The sequence below is a fragment of the Anolis carolinensis genome, chromosome X (genome assembly GCF_035594765.1).
Source record: "Anolis carolinensis isolate JA03-04 chromosome X, rAnoCar3.1.pri, whole genome shotgun sequence".
In the NCBI taxonomy this organism is placed as follows: domain Eukaryota; kingdom Metazoa; phylum Chordata; class Lepidosauria; order Squamata; family Dactyloidae; genus Anolis; species Anolis carolinensis.
Window position 1 is genome coordinate 10,992,656 of NC_085847.1, and position 26,897 is coordinate 11,019,552.

Sequence of the window (26,897 nt, forward strand, 5' to 3'; positions counted from 1 at the left end):
GTCTTCTCTACTAGCATCTAACAATATAAAAGGAAAACCAAAAATGGTCTCTGGAGTGAAAAAAAAATACCTTGGCAAGTAAGAAGAAATCTTTTGTCTCATCTGTAATTACAAGTTTATTTTCAGAAGTCTGGCCTATAATAATGACACAGGAAGCCACACAAATATGTGCTGGAGATTTAGTTTCTTGGCAGGCTTGGCTATCTTATTGGATCTCCTTATCAGTACAAAGAATATGAGGCTAATATTGTTTTGGTCTTTCTATGACCAGATTGGACATTCTGGATGAGAGAGGTGTTTAATATATTCTGAAATAGAACATCCACGCTGGTGACTTGATATCAGCGGGCTCTATTGTTAACTTCAGAATCTCATAAAACTGGTGTCAGATGGAGGGACAACTTCCACACCAAGATGTATTATTATTATTATTATTATCATTATTATTATTAGAAATACGAGTCCACAACAGACACTCTGCTGGCTGTTGTATTGGATCACACGTCGGACACTTCCCAAGTTGTTGTTGTTATTGTTATTATTATTATTATTATTTTATTGTATGACGCAGCAAACAAGATAGATATGCTTATTATTATTATTATTATTATTATTATTATTATTATTTGAAACACAACAAGAGTCCACAGCAGACACTCGGCTGGCTGTTGTATTGGATCACACGTCGGACACTTCCCAAGATGTTGTTGTTGTTATTATTATTATTATTTTATTGTATGACACAGCAAACAAGATAGATATGCTTATTATTATTATTAACACAACAAGTTGAGTCCACAGCAGACACTCTGCTGGCTGTTGTATTGGATCACACGTCGGACACTTCCCAAGTTGTTATTGTTGTTGTTGTTGTTGTTGTTGTTGTTATTATTATTATTATTATTATTATTATTATTATTATTATTATTATTATTATTATTATTACCCCTGGCTTTTTCTTAACTCATATAATCTCAAACAAACCTGTTCTTGCAGTTTTCATCTCCATTATGAAGGTCTTTATTGCCAATTCAAACTCCTTGAAAAACTGCAAGTTGCTTCTCGTGTGAGATAATTGACCATCTGCAAGGATGTTGCCCAGGGGACACCCAGATGTTTTACCATCCTGTGGGAGGCTTCTCTATCTCATGTCCCCGCATGGGAAGCTGGAGCTGACAGACGGGAGCTCACCCTACTCTCCGGATTCAAACCGGTGACCTTCAGGTCTGCAACCCAACCTTCAGGTCAGCAGTCCGGCTGGCACAAGGGTCTAGCCCACTGCACCACCGGGGGCTCCACTAGTGGGGTGTCTCAGAGTTGTGTCCTCAGTGTTGTACAACAACTTTATTAATAACTTAGATGATGGGATAAAATGCTTGTTTATGAAAATTTCAGATGACACCGAAGTAGGGGGAGTACCAGAGCCGCCATGGCATAATGGGTTCTGACTAGCAACAAGGGTTGAAAACGGCTCTTCCTCGTTCTCTAATTTGGACTTTATTTTCCAGATTTTTTGTTTGAAAGACATAGATTGGATGACTATGTCTTTTGTGGCCAAATTTGGTGTGATTTGGTTCAGTGGTTTTGTTGTTTACTCAGTTCTACAAACGAACATTACATTACAAACGTACATTACCTTCTGCAGGAGTTCAATTTCCTTCTGCTTTGCGTTGAGAACAGCCAAGGCTTGCTCATGCTCCAATTCCAGCTGTTGCCGCCGTTCAGCAGCCTCTCGCATATGCTGTGAAATGGGAAAGAAGCAAACCATGTAGCAAGCAAGCCATCATTGTAGGCCTTCTTTCACGAGGACACTGCTAATGTCTAAGCATGCAATGCTCACCTTTAATGAGCATCAATGTGAAATGAGTCCATGCTGAGAATCCTGGTTTGATCATACTTTATCATAATAATTTAAAAATATATATTTATATCCTGCACCAATCTTCCCGAGGAGACTCAGGGCGGTTTCCAACAAAAGAATGGAAAATGTGTCAGAGTAATGGTTTGTGTAGTGTGAAATGTTCACTCATTGGTAAAGCTAAAGTTTGTGCAATGCTCCGGGAAGCATTCCAGTAGAGACATGGTTAAATGCATAGAGTTAGATTTACTGCCTAGAGCAGTGGCTCCCAAACTTATTCCAGAAAAAATATGACTCAGCGCCCCCTGGAAAGGGGCGTGGCTTAGAGGGGTGGGCATGGCTCCTGCTCAAGAGGGCGGGGCGGAGCCTGTCGCCTAGTCCAAGATGCAGGGCTGGGAGGGGAAGGTGGGCGGGGCCACAAATGGCCGGCCAGGACTGGGAAGGATGGAGTTACGAGCTCTGAGTCAGGGCTGAGCTTCTATCCGTCCCGAGGTGCCTGCCAGGACACAAAGGGTGGGGCTAGAGGAGGGGGCGGGGCCTCTCCCCAACTGCCTGACAGGGCTCAACTTCTATACCCCACCCCTGTGTTCTAACAAGCACCTCAGAGGAAGTATACAGAGGCTCAGCCCTGTCTTACACTCTTGGGAAGAGGCCCCGCCCCCACCTCTAACCCCGCCCTTTAATCCTAAAAGGCCTCTCAGGAGAAATATAGAGGCTCAGTCCTGTCTCGGGCTCTTGGAAGGAGGCCCTACCCCCACCCCTAGCCCTGCCCTTTAGTCCTAAAAGGCCTCTCAGGAGAGGTATAGAGGCTCAGCCCTGTCTCACACTCTTGGGAAGAGGCCCCGCCCACACTCCAGCCCCGCCCTTTAGTTCTAAAAGTCCTCTCAGGAGAAGTATAGAGGCTCAGCCCTGTCTTGGGCTCTTGGAAGGAGGCCACGCCCCCTTCCCTAGCTCCGCCCTTTAGTCCTAAAAGTCTTCTCAGGAGAGGTATAGAGGCTCAGCCCTGTCTCGGGCTCTTGGGAGAAAGCCACGCCCCTCCCCTGGCCCCACTCCCGTGTCCTAATCACTGCAGCACCCACTAGGGGGTGGTAGCACCCACTTTGGGAATCACCGGCCTAGAGTGACATTATGGAGCTTCCGTTACGTAACCGGACATCAGTCACTAGAAAAGAATGTGGGCAGGCATTAAGTTATCTGATGAGCTTCTTTTCTGGTCGCTATCAATTCTGCCAGGCATGAGAATGTGCTGCTCCTTCTGTGTGCTTGTATATAGCTGTAAATAACTGCAATAAAAGTCTATTTATTCATAGACAGCTATGAGTACACATGTGCATGTTTGTTCGTGCGTCTAAGCAGATGCTAGATTGCCAGACGGAGGGGAGATTGAGACTGAGAGCTGTTTGTGTCTCAATGTAACCCTCACACCATAAGAAACCAACAAAAACAAAGAAACCACCCAACTAGCCTCATACCTTCAGTACTTGCTCTAGGTTCTCCAGTTTGGCTTGGAGCTGGTGTTTCTCCTTCACAGCCAAATCTCGTTCTTCGGTCACTGCGGGGAGGGTTTCTCTAAGTGGATCATACTCTGTCTTCACTTGAACATCAAGAGAGGAAAATGGTGAGGATTCACGAGATTCCATGAAAGTAAAATCATACAGTCAATGGTTGTCACGTTCTCCAAAACGATCTGGCACAGTGGTCATAGTTCTGTGTTCACAAAACCATATTTTTTGCCTTCTCTCTGAATTTTGCTACAAATGGGGAGCGGAGGTGCAATTAATGCAGCTTGTCACATTCCCCAATATGTTTTCTGACAATTCCATTTATTCCTGTTGATAAGAGTGGATCTAATGATCGCTTCTGCAAGCTGGTGTCTTGGGAACATATGGGCCCCCCAGTGGCAAGGAGAAATGAAATAGCTGACCTAGTTCGAAATAGTAGAGACCAAATATTTAGCTCTCATAGAATATTATCCTCTGGGATGAACTGCAAAAGGTAGCAATTTCAAACATATAGAATACATTGTCTGTAACTTCTAAGTAGTATTTGTTATAACCTAAGACACGCTATATCTGATGTAGCAGCAACCATAAACAGTAAATACTCGATTCTAGATTGCTGTGAGTTTTCCAAGATGAATGGTCATGTTCCGGAAGCATTCTCTCCTGACATTTCGCCCACATCTATGGCAGGCATCCTCAGAGGTTGTGAGGTCTGTTGGAAACTAGACAAGTGGGGTTATATGTATATGTGGAATGTCCAAGGTGGGTCTGTTGGAGGCAAGTGTGAATGCTGACATTGGCCACTTTGATTAGCATTGAATAGCCTTGCAGCTTCAAAGCCTGGCTGCTATCAGCTCCAGCTCCATGCGGGGACATGAGAGAAGCCTCCCACAAGGATGGTAGAAACATCAAAAACATATGGGCGTCCCCTGGGGCAACATAATAATAATAATAATAATAATAATAATAATAATAATAATATACATCATACATCACACAGTCCTAGACACTTGGGAAGTGTTCGACTTGTGATTTTGTGATACGAAATCCAGCATGTCTATCTTGTTTGCTGTGTCATAATAAAATAATAATAATAATAATAATAATAATAATAATAATAATAATAATATTGAACTTCAAAGACTCTGGCAGAAACCAGTGCAGGTGCCGTGCCAAAAGATCTCAGCCGGCATTTGGAAACAATAGACATTGACAAAATCACGATCTGCCAACTGCAAAAGGCCACCCTGCTAGGATCTGCATGCATCATCCGAAAATACATCACACAGTCCTAGACACTTGGGAAGTGTTCGACTTGTGATTTTGTGATACGAAATCCAACATATCTATCTTGTTTGCTGTGTCATAAAATAATAATAATAGTAATAGTAATAGTAATAATAATAATAATAATAATAATAATAATAATAATAATAATATATCACACAGTCCTAGACACTTGGGAAGTGTTCGACTTGTGATTTTGTGATACGAAATCCAGCATATCTGTCTTGTTTGCTGTGTCATAATAAAATAATAATAATAATAATAATAATAATGACAAAGACGCCCAGGACTGATGTATGGCTAAAGCACGAGGATATTGGATGAACGGATTGTAACCATATGTTTTATATTTTATACTGTATTAATTGTTTGTAATGGATTTTATATACTGTTATGGTTTTAATTATGTGTCAGCATCGAATTGTTGCCAATTCTGTAGTCCCTTTGGGCGGCATAGAAATGTTGGAAATAAAATAAAATAAATAATAATAATACTTTATTTATACCCCACCACCATCTCCCCAAGAGGACTCGGGGCAGCTTACATCCTTGCAGATGGCCAATTCTCTCACCCCAGAAGCGACTTGCAGTTTCTCAAGTTGCTCCTGACATAAAAATAACACTGTAAATACGTAGTAAATTAATTAAGCTTCCCATCTACGTTGATGAGAGGAGCATATTGCACGAGCCACTTCTCACTGCATAAAAATCCGGCATATCTGCGAACTTACATATTACCTCGCCATTGCGCACTGCCTTGTGGTAGATATTTGCATCCTGGAGGTTCAAGCGATTCTTGTCGTGTACGGCATCCTTCAATACATTTTCCTAGAACAAAAAACAAAAAGAACTCAAGAGTCTGGTGACATCTTATGAAGTTACTTCAGTAACTCACTGGCCGTGATGGATACGAGATTTCGGGAGCTGTAGTCCGTAAAAGTAATTCTTCCAATCTCTAAGTATTACAAGATAGGGAATCGAAGTAAATAGGCAGTCAAATGAGAGCTTCGAACATTCATATAACATGGCTCTGACTATTTTTGTAAATAAACCTTTTGTGATTTTAAAAACTAACCTCTGGATCTTTGCCTTCTAAGCTCAAAATTCTTTACAGCCACATAGCACTTCACGCTATGCTTGCTGTGAGCTGAATGCGCAACTACAGTAGAGTCTCACTTATCCAAGCTAAATGGGCCGTCAGAAGTTTGGATAAGCGAGTATCTTGGATAATAAGAAGGGATTAAGGAAAAGCCTATTAAACATCAAATTAGGTTATGATTTTACAAATTAAGCACCAAAACTTCATGTTATACAACAAATTTGATAGAAAAAGTAGTTCAATACGCAGTCATGTTATGTAGTAATTACTGTATTTAAGAATTTGGCACCAAAATATCATGATATATTGAAAACATTGACCACAAAAATGGCTTGGATAATCCAGAAGCTTGGATAAGCGAGGCTTGGATAAGTGAGACTCTACTGTATAAGTCAATGATGGGCAACCTTTTGCGCATGGTGTGTCAAAATTCACCAAAAAACCTAGCATGACTTGGGTGGTGTGTCACTTCGAGAAAAAAACCATAATTTCACACTATGTATAGCTTAAATATCAAAAATGTGTAATCTATATATATATATCAAAGAGTGATGGAATCTTGGCGACCGACAAAACAACAAAACTAAACACCCCACAACCTCGAAAACTGACAGCACAACCCCTCATCCATGCCTCTAGGTTGATACAACAAAAAGAAAAGAAAAAGTCCTAATTAGAGGGAGAGGAATAATTGTTTTTATCCAATTGCTGCCAGTTAGAAGGCTAAGCTCTGCCCACTTGGTCTCCTAGCAACCCACTCAGCCCAGGGGACAGGCAGAGTTAGGCCTCACTTAGGCCTCTTCCATACTGCCTATAAAATACAGACACCACCAGACAACGCCACAGCAACGCGTGGCCAGGCACAGCTAGTTGTAATATATACGTGTATTTAATAAATCAAAAACTATTGACTACCATTATTTCCATGTACAACAATCTATGGTACCTCTTGCAGTTTCCACGCTAATTTCTCTCTATTCTAGTTTCAATGTAGTCATGAATAATGAATAATAATATAATAACATAATAGTAATAATATGATAATATACGACAATAATAATAGAATAATAATAGAATGATATAATGATAATATCTCTCTCTCTATATATAAATGTAATGTGCATAATTCCCATGGAGTAAACAACAAGACCACTGGACCAAATCACACCGAATTTGGCCACAAAAGACAGTCCACCCGCACCCTAAGCACATACATATAGTTTTGTGTTTTTTTCATGACATACACAAATTCAGGTCACTCAATAGCTTTGCACTCAATTAACAGTTTGCAAGAGGGGGAAAGTGAACCAAAAGCAACCAAATAGATCTGTTACATCTTTTCGCGAAACCATAGCCAGCCTCTCTTCTGACGTCTGGAATAAGATCTAATATTAAAAACAATATTTTTCAATCACTACACGGCCAATAATTTTTTTAAAAATTAGTAGGGATGATGGCTTCGGGAGATTTAACACAATCTGACACCGCTGTCTGTATAGCAAAGTTGAGCATCGCCCGGAGCTAAGCATCTGTTGTCCTGTGTTCTGGTTAGCTCATGCATCCATTTTTGCATTGTAAAACAAACAAAACCTATGCACTTCTGGACCGTAAATTTATTTCGGAGTAAGGGAGAGTGGGAAGACCTTTTTGTAAGCTACTGCCTTTTCCCAGTTTCTCTAGATTTCATATGAGTGGTTCATGTAATTGTTTCCCAATTGGCTGTGGATCGGCCTTAAACCTTGTTTTTGGATGCTGTGTCTTAACACTGGATCATATTTACTGTATATACTCAAGTATAAGCCTAGTTTTTCAACCCTCTTTTTAAGACTGAAAAAGCCCCCCTCGGCTTATACTCGGGTGAGGGTCCTGGTTGTATTATTTTCCTTTTTTTAAAAAAAATTATTTATAATTTTCAAATACAGTGCACAATTAAAAACTTGTATTATTTTCCTGTATTTATTATGATTAGATGTATTATTTTACTCTATTATTGTTGCTACTATTACATTTATTTTACTCTACATTTATTATTATTATCAATACATTTATTATTTCACTCTGATCTTATTATTATTATTGCATTAATTATTTTAATCTATTTATTATTACATGTATTATTTCCCTGTAGTTATTATGATTACATGTATTATTTTACTCTATTATTGTTGCTACTATTACATTTATTTTACTCTACATTTATTATTATTATCAATACATTTATTATTTCACTCTGATCTTATTATTATTATTGCATTAATTATTTTAATCTATTTATTATTACATGTATTATTTCCCTGTAGTTATTATGATTACATGTATTATTTTACTCTATTATTGTTGCTACTATTACATTTATTTTACTCTATTTGTATTATTATTATTAATACATTTATTATTTCACCCTGATCTTATTATTATTATTATTATTATTATTGCATATTGTATACTTACATAAAGCTCAAATTTCAGATAAGACTCTCCAACTCTGATCAAATCATTATTCTCATCTTCTTCAATGTCAATGTGCTTATGTAGTTTTTTAAATAATAATAGAGTAAAATAATACATGTATTATTTCCCTGTAGTTATTATGATTACATGTATTATTTTACTCTATTATTGTTGCTACTATTACATTTATTTTACTCTATTTGTATTATTATTATTAATACACTTATTATTTCACCCTGATCTTATTATTATTATTATTATTATTATTATTATTATTGCATATTGTATACTTACATAAAGCTCAAATTTCAGATAAGACTCTCCAACTCTGATCAAATCATTATTCTCATCTTCTTCAATGTCAATGTGCTTATGTAGTTTTTTAAATAATAATAGAGTAAAATAATACATGTAATAATAATAAATACAGGAAAAAATACATGTAATAATAAATAGAGTAAAATAATAAATGCAATAATAATAATAAGATCAGAGTGGAATAATAAATGTATTAATAATAATAATAAAAATAGAGTAAAATAAATGTAATAGTAGCAACAATAATAGAGTAAAATAATACATGTAATAATAAATGTGTTCGACTTGTGATTTTGTGATACGAAATCCAGCATATCTATCTTGTTTGCTGTGTCATAATAAAATAATGATAGCAATAATAATAATAATAATAATAATGCAGTAACCAGCAGTGAGTGGTGGTTTCCATGCCAGTAAGATGGTGAATCTTTGCCGTGCTTTGGTCTGAATTTTCAAACAGCTAAGCCGTCCACTGAGTGCTAGCCTTATAATAGGTTCAGCACTTTGGACTTTATTTTTATATCCTGCCCCATCTCCCCGAAGGGACTCAGGGAGGCTCACAACAGGGACAAGCCCGAAACAACAACTTTCACTAAACTTGAAAGGCCATAATGCTTAGACAATGAGGGATCGCCTAACTAAGTAAGATACACACACACACACACACACACAAATATATATATATACACATATATATAGCTGTGCTTGGGCACGCATTGCTGTGGCGTAGTCCTAAGTGGGGTTTTCTTTGCAGCATTCAAGGTAGCCTAGAATGAATTCCCCTAGGTATGAAGCAGCCAGGCTTTGAAGCTGCATGAGTATTCAATTGTATTCAAGTTGGGTAACAATGGAATCCCCTAATTATGAAGCAGCCAGACTTTGAAGGTGCAAGGTCTCTCCTTGGAAAGGAGTATTGTGGCCAAATTTTGGTGGGATTTAGCCCAGTGGTTTTGTTGTTAACTCAGTCCTAATTACACACTTTACATCTATATATATAAAAGAGTGATGGAATCCTGGCGACCACCAAAACAACAAAACTAAACGCCCCACAACCTCCAAAATTGACAACACAACCCATCATCCACGCCTCTAGGTTGATACAACAAAAAGAAAAGAAAAATAAAGTCCTAATTAGAGGGAGACGAATAATTGTTTTTATCCAATTGCTGCCAGTTAGAAGGCTAAGCTCCGCCCACTTGGTCTCCTAGCAACCCACTCACCCAGGGGACAGGCAGAGTTAGGCCTCACTTAGGCCTCTTCCACACTGCCTATAAAATACAGATTATCAGATTTTAACTGGATTAGATGGCAGTGTAGACTCAAGGCCCTTCCACACAGCTTTATAACCCATATAATCTTATATTATCTGCTTTAACTGGATTATCTGGACTCCACACCTTTACCCTTGACCTTAACTACCACCAATTCCTCAATACTTTATTTCCCATACCACCATACTTTGCCACAGCAACGCGTGGCCAGGCATAGCTAGTTTACATATATATAGATAAGAGTTGTCGAAGGCTTTCATGGCCGGGATCACAGGGTTGTTGTATGTCTTTCAGGCTGTGTGGCCATGTTCCAGAAGCATTCTCTCCTGACGTTTCACCCACAACTTCAGAGGTTGCGAGGCTTGGAGAAACTAGGCAAGGAAGGTAAATATATATCTGTGGAGAATCCAGGGTGTGACAAGAGTCCTTTGTCCGTTGGAAACCAGTTAATGTTGATGAACCAACCTGGACACAGGATATTATTTGAGAACACAGAAAGGCATGACCACTCAAACAACTATAATGTCAGACTACACAGAGAAGCCATTGAAATCCACAAGCATGTGGAAAATTTCAACAGAAAGGAGGAAACCATGAAAATGAACAAAATCTGGCTACCAGTATTTAAAAAACTAAAAAAAAATCAGAACAGTAGATGGGAAGCAACACTCTGAGGGCAGAGGAGCCCCAGGGACGGCTAATGACTCTGAACAAAGGATGCCCCCCCAGGCAAGAGACAAACCTTTCCAATGCTAATTAGGGTGATTAACTGAAACATTAACTCTTCCAGGAGTGAATTTCCCTTCCAAAGGGGAGATTTCTCCCACTTCCTGTTGTGCTTGGATGGCGCATTCAATGTGTGGCATGGGGTCGGACTGGATGGCCCTTGTGGCCTCTTCCCTCTCGAGGATCCTCGATCTGCCGGATGACAATGTGCAAAGAACGAGTAAAGAGGAGCAAATGGAAAGGATCAGCGGTTGTCATGGAAACATGGCCCAGCAGGTAAGGAAGAGTTGTACCAAAGGAAATATTCAAGGGGCGGAAAGAGGCCCGGCTATTCTGCAGAATGTGAGTGACAGCTCCATTCCCATCGGTCTTGAATTATTTTTGGCAATGTCTGTGGAAAGAGAAAGCTCTGGGACAATGGGGAGCAGCTCACCCATGTTCGTCCGATGATAACGCCAAACTTCCTGTGTGTTTTGCCACTTGAAGCTCTGCATCCACTCAGACCCTTTCAGACCACACAGGGAAAGGAAAATATACCAATACTGCTCTGCTATTGTTTGGAAAGTGCTATTGTTTTGACTGATTGCTGGCTTCCTGTTGAAGCTTTCTGAGCCAGAGGATGAACTCAAGTGGCAGTGGGTTCACACAGAAGTGAGGAGGCACGAAGTCAGGTTTGCTCCTTGATTTAGGTAAGTCCTGTCTAAGATTGCATTAAAAAGCTTAGTTTGTGCTGACTCTTTTCTTAGATTGCATTAGGAAGCCGTGTGCTTGACTCTTTGTTGCTCTGCTATTGTTTTGAAAGTGCTGTTGTTTTAACTGATTGCTGGCTTCCTGTTGAAGCTTTCTGAGCCAGAGGCTGAACTCAAGTGGCAGTGGGTTCACACAGAAGTGAGGAGGCAAGAAGTCAGCTTTGCTCCTTGCTTTAGGTAAGCCCTGTCTAAGATTGCATTAAAAAGCTTAGTTTCTGCTGACTCTTTTCTTAGATTGCATTAGGAAGCTGTGTGCTTGACTCTTTTCTGATACTGCATTAGGATGACTGGATATAATAATAATAATAATAATAATAATAATAATAATAATAATAATAATAAAAAAAACTTTATTTATATACCGCCCTATCTCCCGGATGGGACTCAGGATGGTTTACAGTCATAAAAGCAACACAAACATTACATAACAACATAATACACATTATTAAACAAAGTAAAATAATACAATTATAACAATAAATCACACTTACATGACCAGATCAAGGGGGCGGGAACCATAAACCCAATATATTAAAATGTATCATTTTAGGCTAGGGAAATCTTGTGTAATGTATTCAGGCTCAGAAATCGGCGGTAGTCCAATATAATTATAATTATATATATATAATTATAATATAATTATTGGATGGCCCGTGAGGTCTCTTCCAACTCTACGATTCTATGATTCTATGATTCTAAGTGTACATAGGGACCCCCAAACACAGCCTTGCCCAAACACGAATCAAGGAACACAAAAGGCACTACAGACTGATCCAACCAGAGAAGTCAACCATAGCAGAGCACGTGATGAACCAACCTAAAAATAGCATATTATTGGAGAACACAGAAATGCTGGACTACTCTGACAACATCATGTCAGGCGACACAGAGAAGACATTGAAGTCCACAAGCATGTGGACAATTTGGCACCTGGCACTTGACTCTGACTGTATGTGAGCGTGGTATTTCCTTGTTGCTATGTTCACAGTCACACACCTAGGGAGAAAACCTCGCCGCTTGCCCTTTAATTAATGAGCAAGCTGTGAGGTTCCAGGCTAATATTTTATTAATCAAAGATGTTTTAAAATATCAAGACTTGAAGTTCTTTTAAAACAAATGCATACAGTGCCAGGGTAGGTGAGAATGAATCACCTTTCTTTCTTTTTTTCTAAATAGCAAACTCCAATCCAAAGGCACGGAGCAGGAAAAGAGATTCCACCTTAACATTAGGGAGAATGTCCTGATGGTAAGAGCTGTTTGGCAGTGGAGTATGCTGTTAATAATAATAATAATAATAATAATAATAATAATAATAATAATAATATACTTTATTTATATTCTTCTCTATCTCCTTGAGGGGACTCAGAGAGGATTACAAGTACATATGCATGGCAAACATTCAATACCGTTATACACTTGACAGAGACAGACAATACATAAACAGAGGCAGGCTTCCCTCTTTTATTTCTGGAAGCCATGGGGAGGTGCTACTCTTTCATTCTTCCACACTGAGAAGCCTGTCGAGTGAACTGCTGGCATGTTTTTCAGGATCGCCTTTTACCTCCCCACTAAAGCAGTACCTATTTATCTACTCCCATTGCTGTTTTCGAACTGCTAGGTAGACAGAAGCTAAGCTAACGGCGAGAGCTCACCCTGCCGACAGCTTGAACTGTCAACCTTCCCAAACCTTAAAATGTTTCAGTTTGTATCTTTAACTTATAGTCTTTAACAGTCTCTTCAAAACGATATTGCTTTATACAGCTCTCTTTCAGTCTACTTCCAAGGGACTCAAGCCTCAACTGTCTTCTAACTCCTAACAAACTCAAGCTTCAACTGAATTCTAATTCCTAACACTGGCTTCTGCACTCAAACAGACTCAAGCCTCAACTGTCTTCTAACAGACTCAAGAACTGTCTTCTAACTCCTAACACTGGCTTCTGCACTCAAACAGACTCAAGCCTCAACTGTCTTCTAACAGACTCAAGCCTCAACTGTCTTCTAACTCCTAACACTGGCTTCTGCACTCAAACAGACTCAAGCCTCAACTGTCTTCTAACAGACTCATGCCTCAACTGTCTTCTAACTCCTAACACTGGCTTCTGTACTCAAACAGACTCAAGCCTCAACTGTCTTCTAACAGTCTCAAGCCTCAACTGTCTTCTAACAGACTCATGCCTCAACTGTCTTCTAACTCCTAACACTGGCTTATTACACATTATTATATTATAAAACAGAGAAAACATTACCTAGAGAAGGCTTGAGAAGGTTGCTGTCTTCAACATTCCCTAAACACCTGATGACAGAGATATGTTTTTACTTGCCTGTGAAAAGCAAGCAAGGACTTTCTTAGACCAAGAGATATGTAAAAACTATTTTGTCATCGCTGACATCACTTTTGGCAGCAAGGTACTCAAGTATGTAGTAACTGAGCAGAAAAACACCAATTAAACCCATCCGTGCACTACCAGAAGGAGTAGATGGATTATCTATCTAGACTATTCCAAGTCTCTCCACATTACTCCAAGGTGTCCAATGTGCTAATAGGAAGAACGTGTTGACATATTGGAGCCTCCCATGATGCCTAATTGTTTGCTACAGACTTTACTCAGCCATTCCAAGAAAATAGGAAGCGGGCTTGGCTGAGCCACATGTCCGCTGGTTTGCATGGCAGTTTGATAGGACGTATAAACACCAAAGTGATACATTAGTGCATTATATTCCTCCTTCAAAGTATATCCAAAAAAATGGTACGTGTTGCAACTGTGTTTTAGATAACTATCCCGAGATATATTCAGATGAGTGTTGGAGAGAAGAGAACAACAATTAAGCGGCTTTCAGGAGTAGGCAAACTGGTGCCTTCCAGATATTCTGGACTTCAGTTCTCATAATTGGGAGCCACACAGACTCATGGCAGGGAGATAATAATATAAAATCAGGAAAAAAAACAAAAGCAGAAGTGATAAGAAGCTATGCAAGTGAAAGTCTTGTCTGAATGAATCATAGCGATTTATGTAGAAACTAAGCAGGGGTGGATCTGGGCAGTGCCAGAATGGCGGAGTGCCAGGCAATCCCAATGTATTCTCACACAAATCCTCAGTCAACATCGCCAGTGACAACTGTAGTCCCCGAAAAGTAACATTTCCAAGTTCTGGTTTAATTTCTATAAAGATTGGCTCCAAATACAAGACACACAAAAAAAGGTTAGCAAATGACGGGATCTCCCAGGACCTACCAAAGTAAGCCAGGTGTCAAATGGGCAGGTGTAGCAAAGATCCTGTCACTGAATGCACCATCAAGAGTCCCGGCTTTTTCAGAAAGCTGCCCTACATCTGCCACGCAGCTGTCGAAATCATTTGCGCCACTTTAAAAGGCACCCGGGGGTCAGAGTGCCACCCTCCTCCTCCTCTTCCTCTGCTGTGTCTGCACCGTTCAATTAAAATTAATCTTCCTGGCTGGCTGGTGCTGACCTTTCCAGCAAGCGCCTGGAAACAGAACATCACTCCCCTGGGGCTTGAATGGCCGGGTGGGGCCTCGGACAGCACGACACCTCCAGAGTAAGTGCAACAGTTGACTCAAGATGCCCAACACACAGAATCCATTTCTTAAAAGCCAACTAATCCGATATTTTTGCTCCCTTTGCTAGCCCACAACATGCCCTGCCATGCCACTTGAGCGGAAAGCGGTATTGTTGACACGTTTCCAACAGTTGACCGGCCAACTCCAAATGGGTGGGTAGGCAAGGTGATATGAACAAGCAGTTCAAAGGGTAATAGCAACCTTTTCCTTTACAGGAATAGTGAAACTCATCACTGTTTTGATTCCGGACAAGCGATACCACAATATTGAAGAACATGGAGCAGAAAGTTCTGAAGTTCAACCACACCAACATGACGAACTGAATCCGCCAGTCTTTGCTGGTTAGGTAACACCCAACAATGAGTAAAACAAGCAGTCAAAGAAGAAGAACATGCCCTGGCAGAATATGTAAAGCAAGTCAAAAATCAGAAACTCTTCAAAGCACAGCAGACCAAAAACCAGTACAAGAAAACCGCACTACAAACTAGAGCTGACAGCTGGCACAACAAAACATTGCATGGAAAGTTCCTTGACAAAATTGAAGGAAAAGCTGATAAGGAGAAGACCTGGCTCTGGCTCACGAATGGGACCCTGAAGAAGGAGACAGAAGGCCTGATCCTTGCAGCCCAGGAGCAAGACATCAGGACAAAGGCCATTCAGGCCAAGATCGAAAAATCAGCTGATGACCCAAAATGCAGACTGTGCAAGGAAACCGACGAAACCATTGATCATAACCTCAGCTGCTGTAAGAAAATTGCACAGACAGACTACAAACAGAGGCACAACTACGTGGCCCAAATGATTCATTGGAACTTATGCCTCAAGTACCACCTCCCAGCAGCAAAGAACTGGTGGGATCACTAACCTGCAAAAGTATTGGAAAATGAGAACGCAAAGATACTGTGGGACTTCCGAATCCAGACTGACAAAGTTCTGGAACACAACACACCAGACATCACAGTTGTGGAAAAGAAAAAGGTTTGGATCATTGATGTTGCCATCCCAGGTGACAGTCGCATTGACGAAAAACAACAGGAAAAACTCAGCCGCTATCAGGACCTCAAGATTGAACTTCAAAGACTCTGGCAGAAACCAGTGCAGGTGGTCCCGGTGGTGATGGGCACACTGGGTGCCGTGCCAAAAGATCTCAGCCGGCATTTGGAAACAATAGACATGGACAAAATTACGATCTGCCAACTGCAAAAGGCCACCCTGCTGGGATCTGCGCGCATCATCCGAAAATACATCACACAGTCCTAGACACTTGGGAAGTGTTCGACTTGTGATTTTGTGATACGAAATCCAGCATATCTGTCTTGTTTGCTGTGTCAGACTATGTTGTTATGTCAATAATAATAATAATAATAATAATAATAATAATAATAATAAAACTTTATATTTGTACCCTGCGCCTTCATCTCCCCAAAGGGACTCGGGGCAGCTTACATGGGGATATTTCTAAATTCTGAACCGGTAATTTACAACCAGAGAATGAGAGAAATACATACTTTAACGAATTTAGTTAAAATATTTTTCTCTATTTTTCATATCTATCAGCAACTTGTATTTTTTTTTTAATCTGAAGAACAAAAGCACACGGTCAAAAGGTCAACAGCGGTTGCTGGTGGCCTTGGCAGTGTGATTTCTAAATTGCTGCGTGATTGAAAAATTGTACTTCGTCGTGGGTAATAGCTGCAAAGTTGTCAAGTCAACTGAGAACGAAGCTTTTGATTGTTTTCCACAGGGAGGAAAATGTGACATATTTTTAATCTGTTAAGTTTGAAATACAGCATGTCAGTTTCTCCCCCTCCCCACACATACACACATGCACCTAACATATTATACTGTTTTGCTCAGCCTGTCTTAAGTAGAGACAGTTTTAGCATTTTTTGACAGGGCTTAATATAATCAGTTCTATGGATTCCTAGTCTTACTTTTGGATAATTTGTCTCTTTCCGTCCATCATGATTAGTTGTGATGGAAGGGAAGAAGCAACTGGAGAATGACCTCTTAATGTTGTCTTCTCTATAAACTATTTACATACAAATATGTAAATTTGTATGTAGTCCGCTCTTCCCACCTTAGTGGAAATAGGAACACAATCTTCATCCATAGACACTTCCAAATTTAATCTTGTGCCTCATCTGTTAAAGAAAAGGCTGCATTTGATGTCTCTCATGCTTAACCCAGCCTTTCCTTTATCTTGTTGTTACGTATATTATATATATTTGTGCATATGCGTGTAAAATTTAATAATGTTTCAGAGGCCCAGAAACAACCGGAGAGGAACTAAAGTTCTGTAGAAGTTTCCACTTGGTAACCAAAGTCACCAGGATATGGAGGGTGAAGAAGCTGTTACAGTCGCATGCAAGACCTATGGGATGTGTTGTACCTCAGCATTGGTTCACCTTGCTCTTAACACACACTCCACCCACACACACTCCACCAAAGATAGCAAAGTCTGAATAAAAAGCACTAAAGAAGGCAATAATCCAAATGCAAAGGCAATCTGTCTCTAATACAGCAAATCAGTCATGAAAACAAGGCAGCATGAACTCCAAAATGCAATCCAAAACAGGATCCAGGCATGAACAAAAACAAGAATTATATTCCATGAGCATAGACAAGGCCGGAATTTAGCTTCCCAAAACCAACTTCATCTGAAATCTTTCCCTGTTTCTCTCTTATTTAACCATGCTTACAGGCTAAGAAAGCATTCCTTTGTCCTTGAGTTCCCACACGTTTGCCAGCTATTCTAAGAGAACATATGGGACGATGACCTCGTAACAACTTTATATCTCTATCGAAAGAAGACTCCTCTGACTCGCTGCCAGTGCCACCTGGGACTTGTTGATGTTCTGAATCCTGTGAAAGGTCACCCTTATCCACTAACTTCAGCTTTACTACTATTCTGTTTATCAACAACTTCCGCTTCACTGCTAGCCTGCGGCCTCTCTGACAATTCAGAGCCTTCAACATTTCCTTGATCAGCCTGCATAAACCCAAATCCCCCTTCATCATCAGACTGAACCACAACAGGATGTTTGTCTTCTTGACAGAATATGCGACAAGCAAGAAGCTTGCTTTCATGGAAGAGAAGATCCAGCAACTGGAGGTCCAACTTGCAACACTTAAGGACATTGGGTACCTTGAGCTTTTCTTGAAGACAGCCCAGCAGACCGTTCTAGGTGCATAACACATTGGATGAACATGCATGGGGTGGATATGAGGAGGTCATTTCAAATGTGGAGGAGGCTGATGTTTGGAGGAATGTGATACATAGAAGGAGGAGGACCAGGCATCATTCTGTGAATCTGGAGTTACAGAATCAATCTGAAGTTCTCTACGCAGAGATGATGACGAACTAGAATATGTTGGCAATGATGAGAGGTTCTTGGATACAACTGAGTGGACTGTCATTGATGAATGCATGCCAGATGTCTCGGAGGAGGAGGAGGAGGCCAGTTCACAAACACAGAACCTGGAGTTACAGAATCAAGTAGAAGCTCTTTCCTTATTCACAGATGATGGAGAACAAGAACACGCTGGGGAGGATGAGGGATTCTTGGACACAGTTGAGTGGATTCTCCTAGATGAATGCATGCGGGTTGTCTCTGAGGAGAAGGACAGGTTGCCTTCTTCGAGGGGTTCTCTGCAAATTCACACTTGTGGAGTATACTGTGCTAAAATTCTTTCAAATTTTGGCAGTAACCCCGCCCACTCCTCCCCAGGGCATATAATGAGCCCTGGCTCCGCACTTCCCACACAGTAGTAGTCAGAAAGGGGTCGGTTTGCACATTGAGGGGAGGAAGGAGTGGGATTGTGTGAATTCACAGAGGACCACTCGAAGAAGCACAGTTACAGGTAGGCCACCTGTCCTTCTTCTTCGTGTCCTCTGTGAATGCACATTTGTGGGGACTAAGCAAGCTATGGTTTAGGTAGGCGAGACACATGTCAAACCGACACTAAGCAAGTAAACCAATAAACACATTGAGTAGTCCAGCGAGGCCCCGTCCTGATGCTGGGAGAGGCAGGCGGGCGTCAAGGGAGCTCCAAAGCCGGCGTCAGGACGAGGCAAGGCTGGGAGAGGAGCAGCTTAAATAATTGGGTATGTTTAGCCTGCAGAAGAGAAGGTTGACAGTCATTTTTAAATATGTCTCATTTGGGCTTCTGGGAAGCTAGACTCACCGGGTCCCTGAATCCATGATTTCAGCTGAGCTCAAGTCAACCAACAAAGGAACAAATCTTAGCCAATTTGCCAAAGGAAAGGCCTCAAATTTTTACTCTTCCAACGTAGACTCCCCAGCTGATAATTGAAAAATCAATATTCTCATTTCCTGTCATACAGCCAAGAGTAACATTAAAATTGCAACCTGGTTACCCACAGTACTCACAGCCAAACACAATTATAAAACAGATAGACTATAGAAGTTCCTCAAAATGCAATTAATTCCAGCACTACAGCTCCAAACCTTATTGTAACCACAGTGGCCAAAGACAAAGCAATTACATTTTGGAATAAAATCCTCCATGTTGGTCCTTCTTCCTTATTTTGCTGTCATAAAAGCTGCATTTTGCCTCTAAATCATTTGAAAGATCAGGCCCAATTGATGTTCAGGATGGCTACTTACATATCAACCCCGGTTCCACATACAAGTAGAGCAACAAAGGACACCAATTCGTGCAGCGATGCAAATATTACAAGTCTTTACATAGCTAAGATAGACCGGGCTGTGGTGCAACTGGTTAGTAGTCGGCTGCAATAAATCACTACTGACCGAGAGGTCATGAGTTTGAAGCCAGCCTGGGTCGGAGTGAGCTCCCAACCGTTAATAGTCTAGCTTGCTGTTTACCTATTTATTTATTTATTTATTTATTTATTAGCAACATTTATATCTCGTCCTTCTCACCCTGAAGGAGACTCAGGGTCATATGTACATACAATATATTATATTATTCGTATAGCACAATTATAAGCATTATATATTGCTATATTGTACTATAACACTATATTGTAATATTATTAGTAATATTACATGTAATATAAGTATACCATTATAATAGTGTATTATTATTATTATATTGTATTACATTATAATATTATTAATATTATATGCATATACAATATATTATATTATTAGTATAGTATATTATATATTATTATATTGTTATATGAACAGCCCGAAAGACAGTTGCATCTGTCAAGTAGGAAATGTAGGTACCGTTTTATGCGGGGAGGCAAATGTAACTAATTTACGACACCATAAAACATTCCAGCAGCGTGCCGAAGAATGAGGAAGTACTCCATCAAGGACTCGGTGTCATAAGTAGACAGTGAAGTGGCAGCTCCCCTGTGGGTGGAATCGAGTATACCCTCATGAAGCTGGAAGCTGGAAAAATGTTAAATTGCCTCTGTGTCTGTCTATATGGGTCGTATGTCTATTTATTTAGTTAGTTATTTATTTACTACATTTATATGCCGACCTTCTCACCCCAAGGGGGACTCAGAGCGGCTTACAAATTACATTCACATACAATACATTATATTATTAGCATAGTACAATACTAGCATTAAATTACTATATTGTACTGTATCATTACATTGTAATATTACTAGTAATATTACATGTAATATTTAACATATAATTAATATTATTAAATTGTAGTGACATGCTATGCCATACACACACATGTATATAATGGCACTGAATGTTTGCCATGTATATGCGCATTGTGATCCGCCTTGAGTCCCCTTTGGGGTGAGAAAGAAGGGCAGAATATCAATTCTGTAAATAAATAAATAAGAACAGACCACGTTAAGCCGAAAAGCAGAGGGAAGCCAATGCCGAAAAACCGTCAAAGCCAGAAAAAAACAGACTGAGTTACAGAACTGAAGGATGAGGAGAGTTTCCTAACATAGTGCTGCAGCATACAAAAAGGAACTCCAGCTCTGGCGGCACCCGCCCTTTTGTACTATTGGGGAGAGTGGGCGGCGCAAGTGCCAAAAAGTATCCTTGAGAGAGATCTATAAGGTTCTGAAGTGCTCGGCGCAGGCACAGAACAAACCCATTTGTGTGATTCACAAAGGCCACAAAGAACCACCAGTACAAAATAAATACAGAGGTACATTTCCACCTGCCTGCGAAAAGCAAGCCAGTATGAATTTTCACTGGTCACAAGATGCCCCTGCAAAGTCCTACATTTTGTGGAGACAGTGTGCATCATGTTATTTATGAATATGGGCAATATGTTGCTCTTACAAATAGGTTAATCAATCATTGGGTTTGATATTTACGCAGAACACACACTTATTAATAGCTACTTCCTGATTGTCTGCTCCGAGTGTCATGCATTTCGACGGCCCCTTATTGCTATTTTGAAAACCTAGCAACGCTATACATACATAGCACAGTGTACAAGGAGGACCAGATTAAAAGAAAAGTGTGGGAAGAAGCTCACTCTGAAACAAATGTCATGTATTTAGGCCTCAATTCAATTGGTAGTCTCTTCTAGAGTAGACCAACTAGATTGACAGGCTTCACAGATGTGTTGACTTACCAATTGGGGATTAATTCCAGGACTTTACTGCAGTTGGAACTAGCAATTGGGCTTAAGACATATATCTCTGGTATGGTCATATTTATATCTATATACCGTATATACTCGAGTATAAGCCAACCCGAGTATAAGCCGACCCAAATATAAGACGAGGCACCTAATTTTCCCCAAAAAAACTGGGAAAACATTGACTCCAGTATAAGCCGAGAGTGGTAAATTTCAGAAATAACAATAGATACAGTAGAGTCTCACTTATCCAACACTCGCTTATCCAACGTTCTGGATTATCCAACGCATTTTTGTAGTCAATGTTTTCAATACATTGTGATATTTTGGTGCTAAATTCGTAAATACAGTAATTACTACAAAGCATTACTGTGCATTGAACTACTTTTTCTATCAAATTTGTTGTATAACATAATGTTTTGGTGCTAAATTTGTAAAATCATAACCTAATTTGATGTTTAATAGGCTTTTCCTTAATTTCTCCTTATTATCGAACATATTCGCTTATCCAATGTTCTGCCTGCCCATTTATGTTGGATAAGTGAGACTCTAATGTACCAATAAAATTACATTAATTGAGGCATCAGTAGGTTAAATGTTTTTGAATATTTACATCAAGCTCAAATTTAAGATAAGACTGTCCAACTCTGATCAAATCATGATTCTCATCTTCTTCCATGTAAATGTGCTTATGTATCCTTTTAATAATAATAGAGTAAAATAATACATGTAATAATAATAATAAATACAGGAAAATAATACATGTAAAATAGAGTAGAATAATAAATGTAATAATAATAATAAGATCAGTTTGAAATAATAAATATTAATAATAATAATAATAAAATAGAGTAAAATAAATATAATAGTAGCAACAATAATAGAGTACAATAATAAATGTAATAATAATGGAGTAAAGTAAGAAATGTAATAATACCAATAATAATAAATGTACCATATATTCTCGAGTATAAGCTGATATAAGCCAACCAGGATCCTCACCCGAGTATAAGCCGAGGGGGGCTTTTTTAGTCTTAAAAAAAGGGCTGAAAAACTAGGTTTATACTCGAGTATATACAGTACATAAATGTCAGGTTTAGGCCTTTTTCACACAACTGGAGTTGGCATCCTGACAGGCACATTTTTTTCTTCATATTAACAAACCAAAGGTTTTTCAACATAACTGAGTGGAATATAAAAAGAAAAATATATATCATAAATTGTATTTTAAAAGTAACGTTCAAATGGCAAAGTACTGGCTAATTTGGTGCAACTGATTTACACCTCTGAAACGCTCCCTTTGCCAAAATTAAAGAAATGAGATTGCAAAGCAGCTTAGTAGGAACAGTTTGCCTGCAAAACTCCAAAAAACACAGTTCGCAGCCTCCTTGCGGATCCCAAAGGCAACCGAAGAAGCATCTGTTACTCTGTCAAAACCAGTCTATCAAACTTACATGACTTTTAACACACATTTTAATTGCCTTCAGTTATTACAATGACTTTCAAAATGACGAAGTGCAACTGAAATTTTAACAAAGCGTGGGGCTGACGGAGGTGGGTGAGATCCCAGTTAGGAAAGACATACATCACTCCGAGAGACAAAATGCTCATGATTTTTTAAATAGTTTTATACACCGTGTTTCTTTGGCTGCCTTTGGAGTTTTTTGTCCAGATTGAAACAATAACATTTCAGCCCAAGATTTATTTCCGCCAGTGGCAACTTCATGGAGAAGCTACTAGGCTTAGGAAGTTAGTGTGACAAAGTTTGGGAGTTGTAGGAAGTGTTTGTAAAAATAAATTATTGGTGGCCTTCTCTCTGTGGAGATGTTATGTGTCCCAATGTCCTGCAAAATGGGCAGATTTGTTCCGTCACAGTCCCAGAAAACCACTTGGGATCATATAAGTATGGATTTGTGTTGTTGATTTTCCCCCAAGCCATGGAAAACAAAGCAATCTAGGACATCATAGATTTGTTTTCTAAACAAGCACATTTCGTCCCACGTAAAGCTCTAGATAGAGCACAACAATTGGTCAAAATGTACGAGGGTTGAATGAAAAGTAATGCCTCCACCTTCCTTTCTTGGGTTTGGATGGGAATATTTTAATAAATCAAACACAGAAATAATCTTTTAACTACCACTATTCACTTTTCCACATAATCACCAGACAATTGGATACAACAATGAACAAGTCACGGAAGAAGTCGACACTCAGTTTCCGCAACCGGCGTCTCACAGTTCCCATTGTGCACAGATCTTCCAATAACCAAGTAAAGCAATACAGTAGAGTCTCACTTATCCAAGCCTCGCTTATCCAAGCTTCTGGATAATCCAAGCTATTTTTGTAGTCAATGTTTTCAATATATCATGATATTTTGGTGCTAAATTCGTAAATACAGTAATTACAACATAACATTACTACATATTGAACTACTTTTTCTGTCAAATTTGTTGTATAACCTGATGTTTTGGTGCTTAATTTATAAAATCATAACCTAATTTGATGTTTAATAGGCTTTTCCTTAATCCCTCCTTATTATCCAAGATATTCGCTTATCCAAGCTTCTGCCGGCCCATTTAGCTTGGATAAGTGAGACTCTACTGTAATGTGACCCACACGTTCTTGTGAAATGCCGATGATGCTTGAAATTTCTCTCTGAGTGATACGACGATTGTCCTGAATCAATCTGTCCACCTTTTGCTTGTGAAACTTGGTGGTTGCTGTCACAGGACGTCCAACTCTTTGTCACACAAGTCAGATGTTCCCATCTCAACATCTTTAAACTTACTCACCCAACAACGCACGGTACTTACATCAACACAATCACCATAAACGGCTTGCATTCTCAGATGAATCTCCTTTTGCTGTAAAGAATTCAATGAGTGCACATTGCTTAAGTCACATTGACTGACCGTCTACGCAGGGTTCCATAGTTGGCACTTTAACAACACAACCGTTCAATGCTAAGGCGTCCCCGTCTGTGCAGGGTTCCATACTTCGCATTGTAACAACACAACCGTTCAATGCTAAGGCGTCCCCGTCTGTGCAGGGTTCCATACTTCGCATTGTAACAACACAACCGTTCAATGCTAAGGCTTCCCTGTCTGTGCAGGGTTCCATACTTCGCATTGTAACAACACAACCGTTCAATGCTAAGGCTTCCTGCCAAATTGAACTGTAGAGGAGAGTCTACTGAACAAGCCAGTATCTGCCAAAGACCAGGACTGCCATCTCTTGCGGAGTTACGAAGGTTACAAGGCATTACTTTCATTCAACCCTCGTATATTCAAGATTACTTTAGGGCCCATTGATGTCCCTTAGAGATTGTGACCAACCAAGTCTTAACTTTGGTTGCTAAATTTTGGGAGGCGTCTTTATTGTTGTTGCGTCCCGCTCAATGGATTGTCACTTTGTTGTGGTAAGGAGTCTTTGCGTGTTCCAATGAACCTGTGGGAATAACCACCGAAGTCATGCCCACAGGAGAGGTTCCAGACTGAGAACAATCCGAAGTCCTCAATGGCAGATTGGGCAGAAGATACCATGGTACATGTTACAATGGCTGTGAAGGCAGAAGAAGGCTACAACAGATTGAGATTGGTTAGGACCCTCATTCTGTGAAGACTGAGTGTTCATCGGCTGTACACCAACCTCCACACATTAAAAAAAAACTCACATAGACGTGTCTTCTAAGAACTTGGAAGGCCGTCACACTTGGACAACGAGGGATTTCCAACGTAAGTAAGTAAGGTTGTTAAATGCCAACCAAGACCATCAAACAGCGAATGCTTGCCTGCCAACATCTGCCACAGGATATTATTGTCCCGCTCTGCCTAATGAGTCCTGGTTACCACCAGTGATGAAAGTGACACACAGGCCACAACAAATACTTTTATCAGCATTTGTTGCAAACACAGAACAATCCCGTTCACCATCATCTGCAGCCTGTGATAAATGCCATAGTTGCCAAGTTACTAATGGACTGTTACTATAAAGGTCTGTCGATGTTGCCTGCTTAATGGCCGAAGACAGATAGGACACTAGCCTACCAAGACTGTTTGTCCACATTACTTTTTCACTCATTTTCAATCTCATTGATTTTCTCTGAACAGGTGTCGCCATCATAAGGCAACTGGAAAGGGAACGACAACGACGTTCAAAGTAAATAGCACACAATGAAACAGGAAATAACACTTTCAAACCAGGAACGGAAAATTTTGTTACATAGTGTTATATGTGCCTTGTGATCCGCCCTGAGTCCCCTTCTGGGTGAGAAGGGCTGAATATAAATACTGGGAAGAAATAAATAAATACGGACTAGTAATCTATGCAATTTTGATCCGTATAAATGCAACTAGCAGACACCACTGGAACAGAATATTCTCGAGAGACAACAAAAATGTTCTATAACAGCGTATATCTGACACTGGCATTACAAAGCCCTTCTGAGACTGTTGACAGAGACCAAAACACATGGAAAACTTGAGAAGACTTGTCTCTCGGGTCTGCTTTCACCGAGATTAAATTACTCAGGCTTTCTTATGCTGGATTGCTGTCTGGTTAAGAATGGAATGGCTACATGCATGTCCATGCCACGGATTAGGATCCTTTTTATAATTTATTACTACTAGTCTATACAGATAATAAAAGTGAAAAATGCGTAGGTGTGTATGTGGAGGAAGTGTCCACTTACACAAACAGCCTCCCGAATCCACAAACAGCTATAGTTCCCAATAAGCAGGAGACACCAATGGAACCACTACCTCTCCCTTAACCCTTTCCTACCCTTTCCTACGGCCCACAGTTCACTGAACAAGAGATTTGGGGACAATTCACCATTATTTACAAGAGTTGCACTTGACCTACATCCAGAGTACTGTTAACCCAACCAACGATGGATCCTTAATTTGCATGACCCTATTCACTGCCTCTCCCCTAACCCTTTCCTATGGCACACAGTTCACAGAACAAGAGATTTGGGGACAATTTACCATGATTTACAAGAGTTGCACTTGACCTACATCCAGAGTACTGTTAACCCAACCAACGATGGATCCTTAATTTGCATGACCCTACTCACTGCCTCTCCCCTAACCCTTTCCTATGGCATACAGTTCACAGAACAAGAGATTTGGGGACAATTTACCATGATTTACAAGAGTTGCACTCGACCTACATCCAGAGTACCGTTAACCCAACCAACGATGGATCCTTAATTTGCATGAGCCCACCCACTGCCTCTCCCTTAACCCTTTCCTACCCTTTCCTATGGCGCACAGTTCACAGAACAAGAGATTTGGGGACAATTCACCATTATTTACAAGAGTTGTGCTTGACCTACATCAAAAGTACTGTTAACCCAATCAACAATGGATCTAATTTGCATGAGCCCACCCACTGCCTCTCCCTTAACCCTTTCCTACTCTTTCCTATGGCACACAGTTCACAGAGGGATTGATCAGCAACTGAACAAGAGATTTGGGGACAATTCACCATTAT

General features: G+C 39.9%; 1 protein-coding gene across 19 annotated transcripts in view; it reads right to left on the bottom strand.

The window, feature by feature from the left end:
• rimbp2 (RIMS binding protein 2) overlaps window positions 1–26,897 on the bottom strand; it is a 116,332-nt gene that overhangs the window by 57,201 nt on the left and 32,234 nt on the right. For 17 of the 19 annotated variants that reach the window (XM_062958706.1, XM_062958705.1, XM_062958707.1 and 14 more), the window contains exons 3-5: window positions 5,386–5,475; window positions 3,331–3,452; window positions 1,637–1,741 (exon numbers count right to left, since the gene is read on the bottom strand). In XM_062958706.1, coding sequence (XP_062814776.1) covers window positions 1,637–1,738 — 102 coding nt within the window. In that variant the 5' untranslated portion in view covers window positions 1,739–1,741; window positions 3,331–3,452; window positions 5,386–5,475. Of the gene's footprint in view, window positions 1–1,636; window positions 1,742–3,330; window positions 3,453–5,378; window positions 5,476–26,897 lie in introns of all 19 variants that reach the window. The other 2 variants (XM_062958711.1, XM_016994729.2) reach the window with 1 other exon arrangement.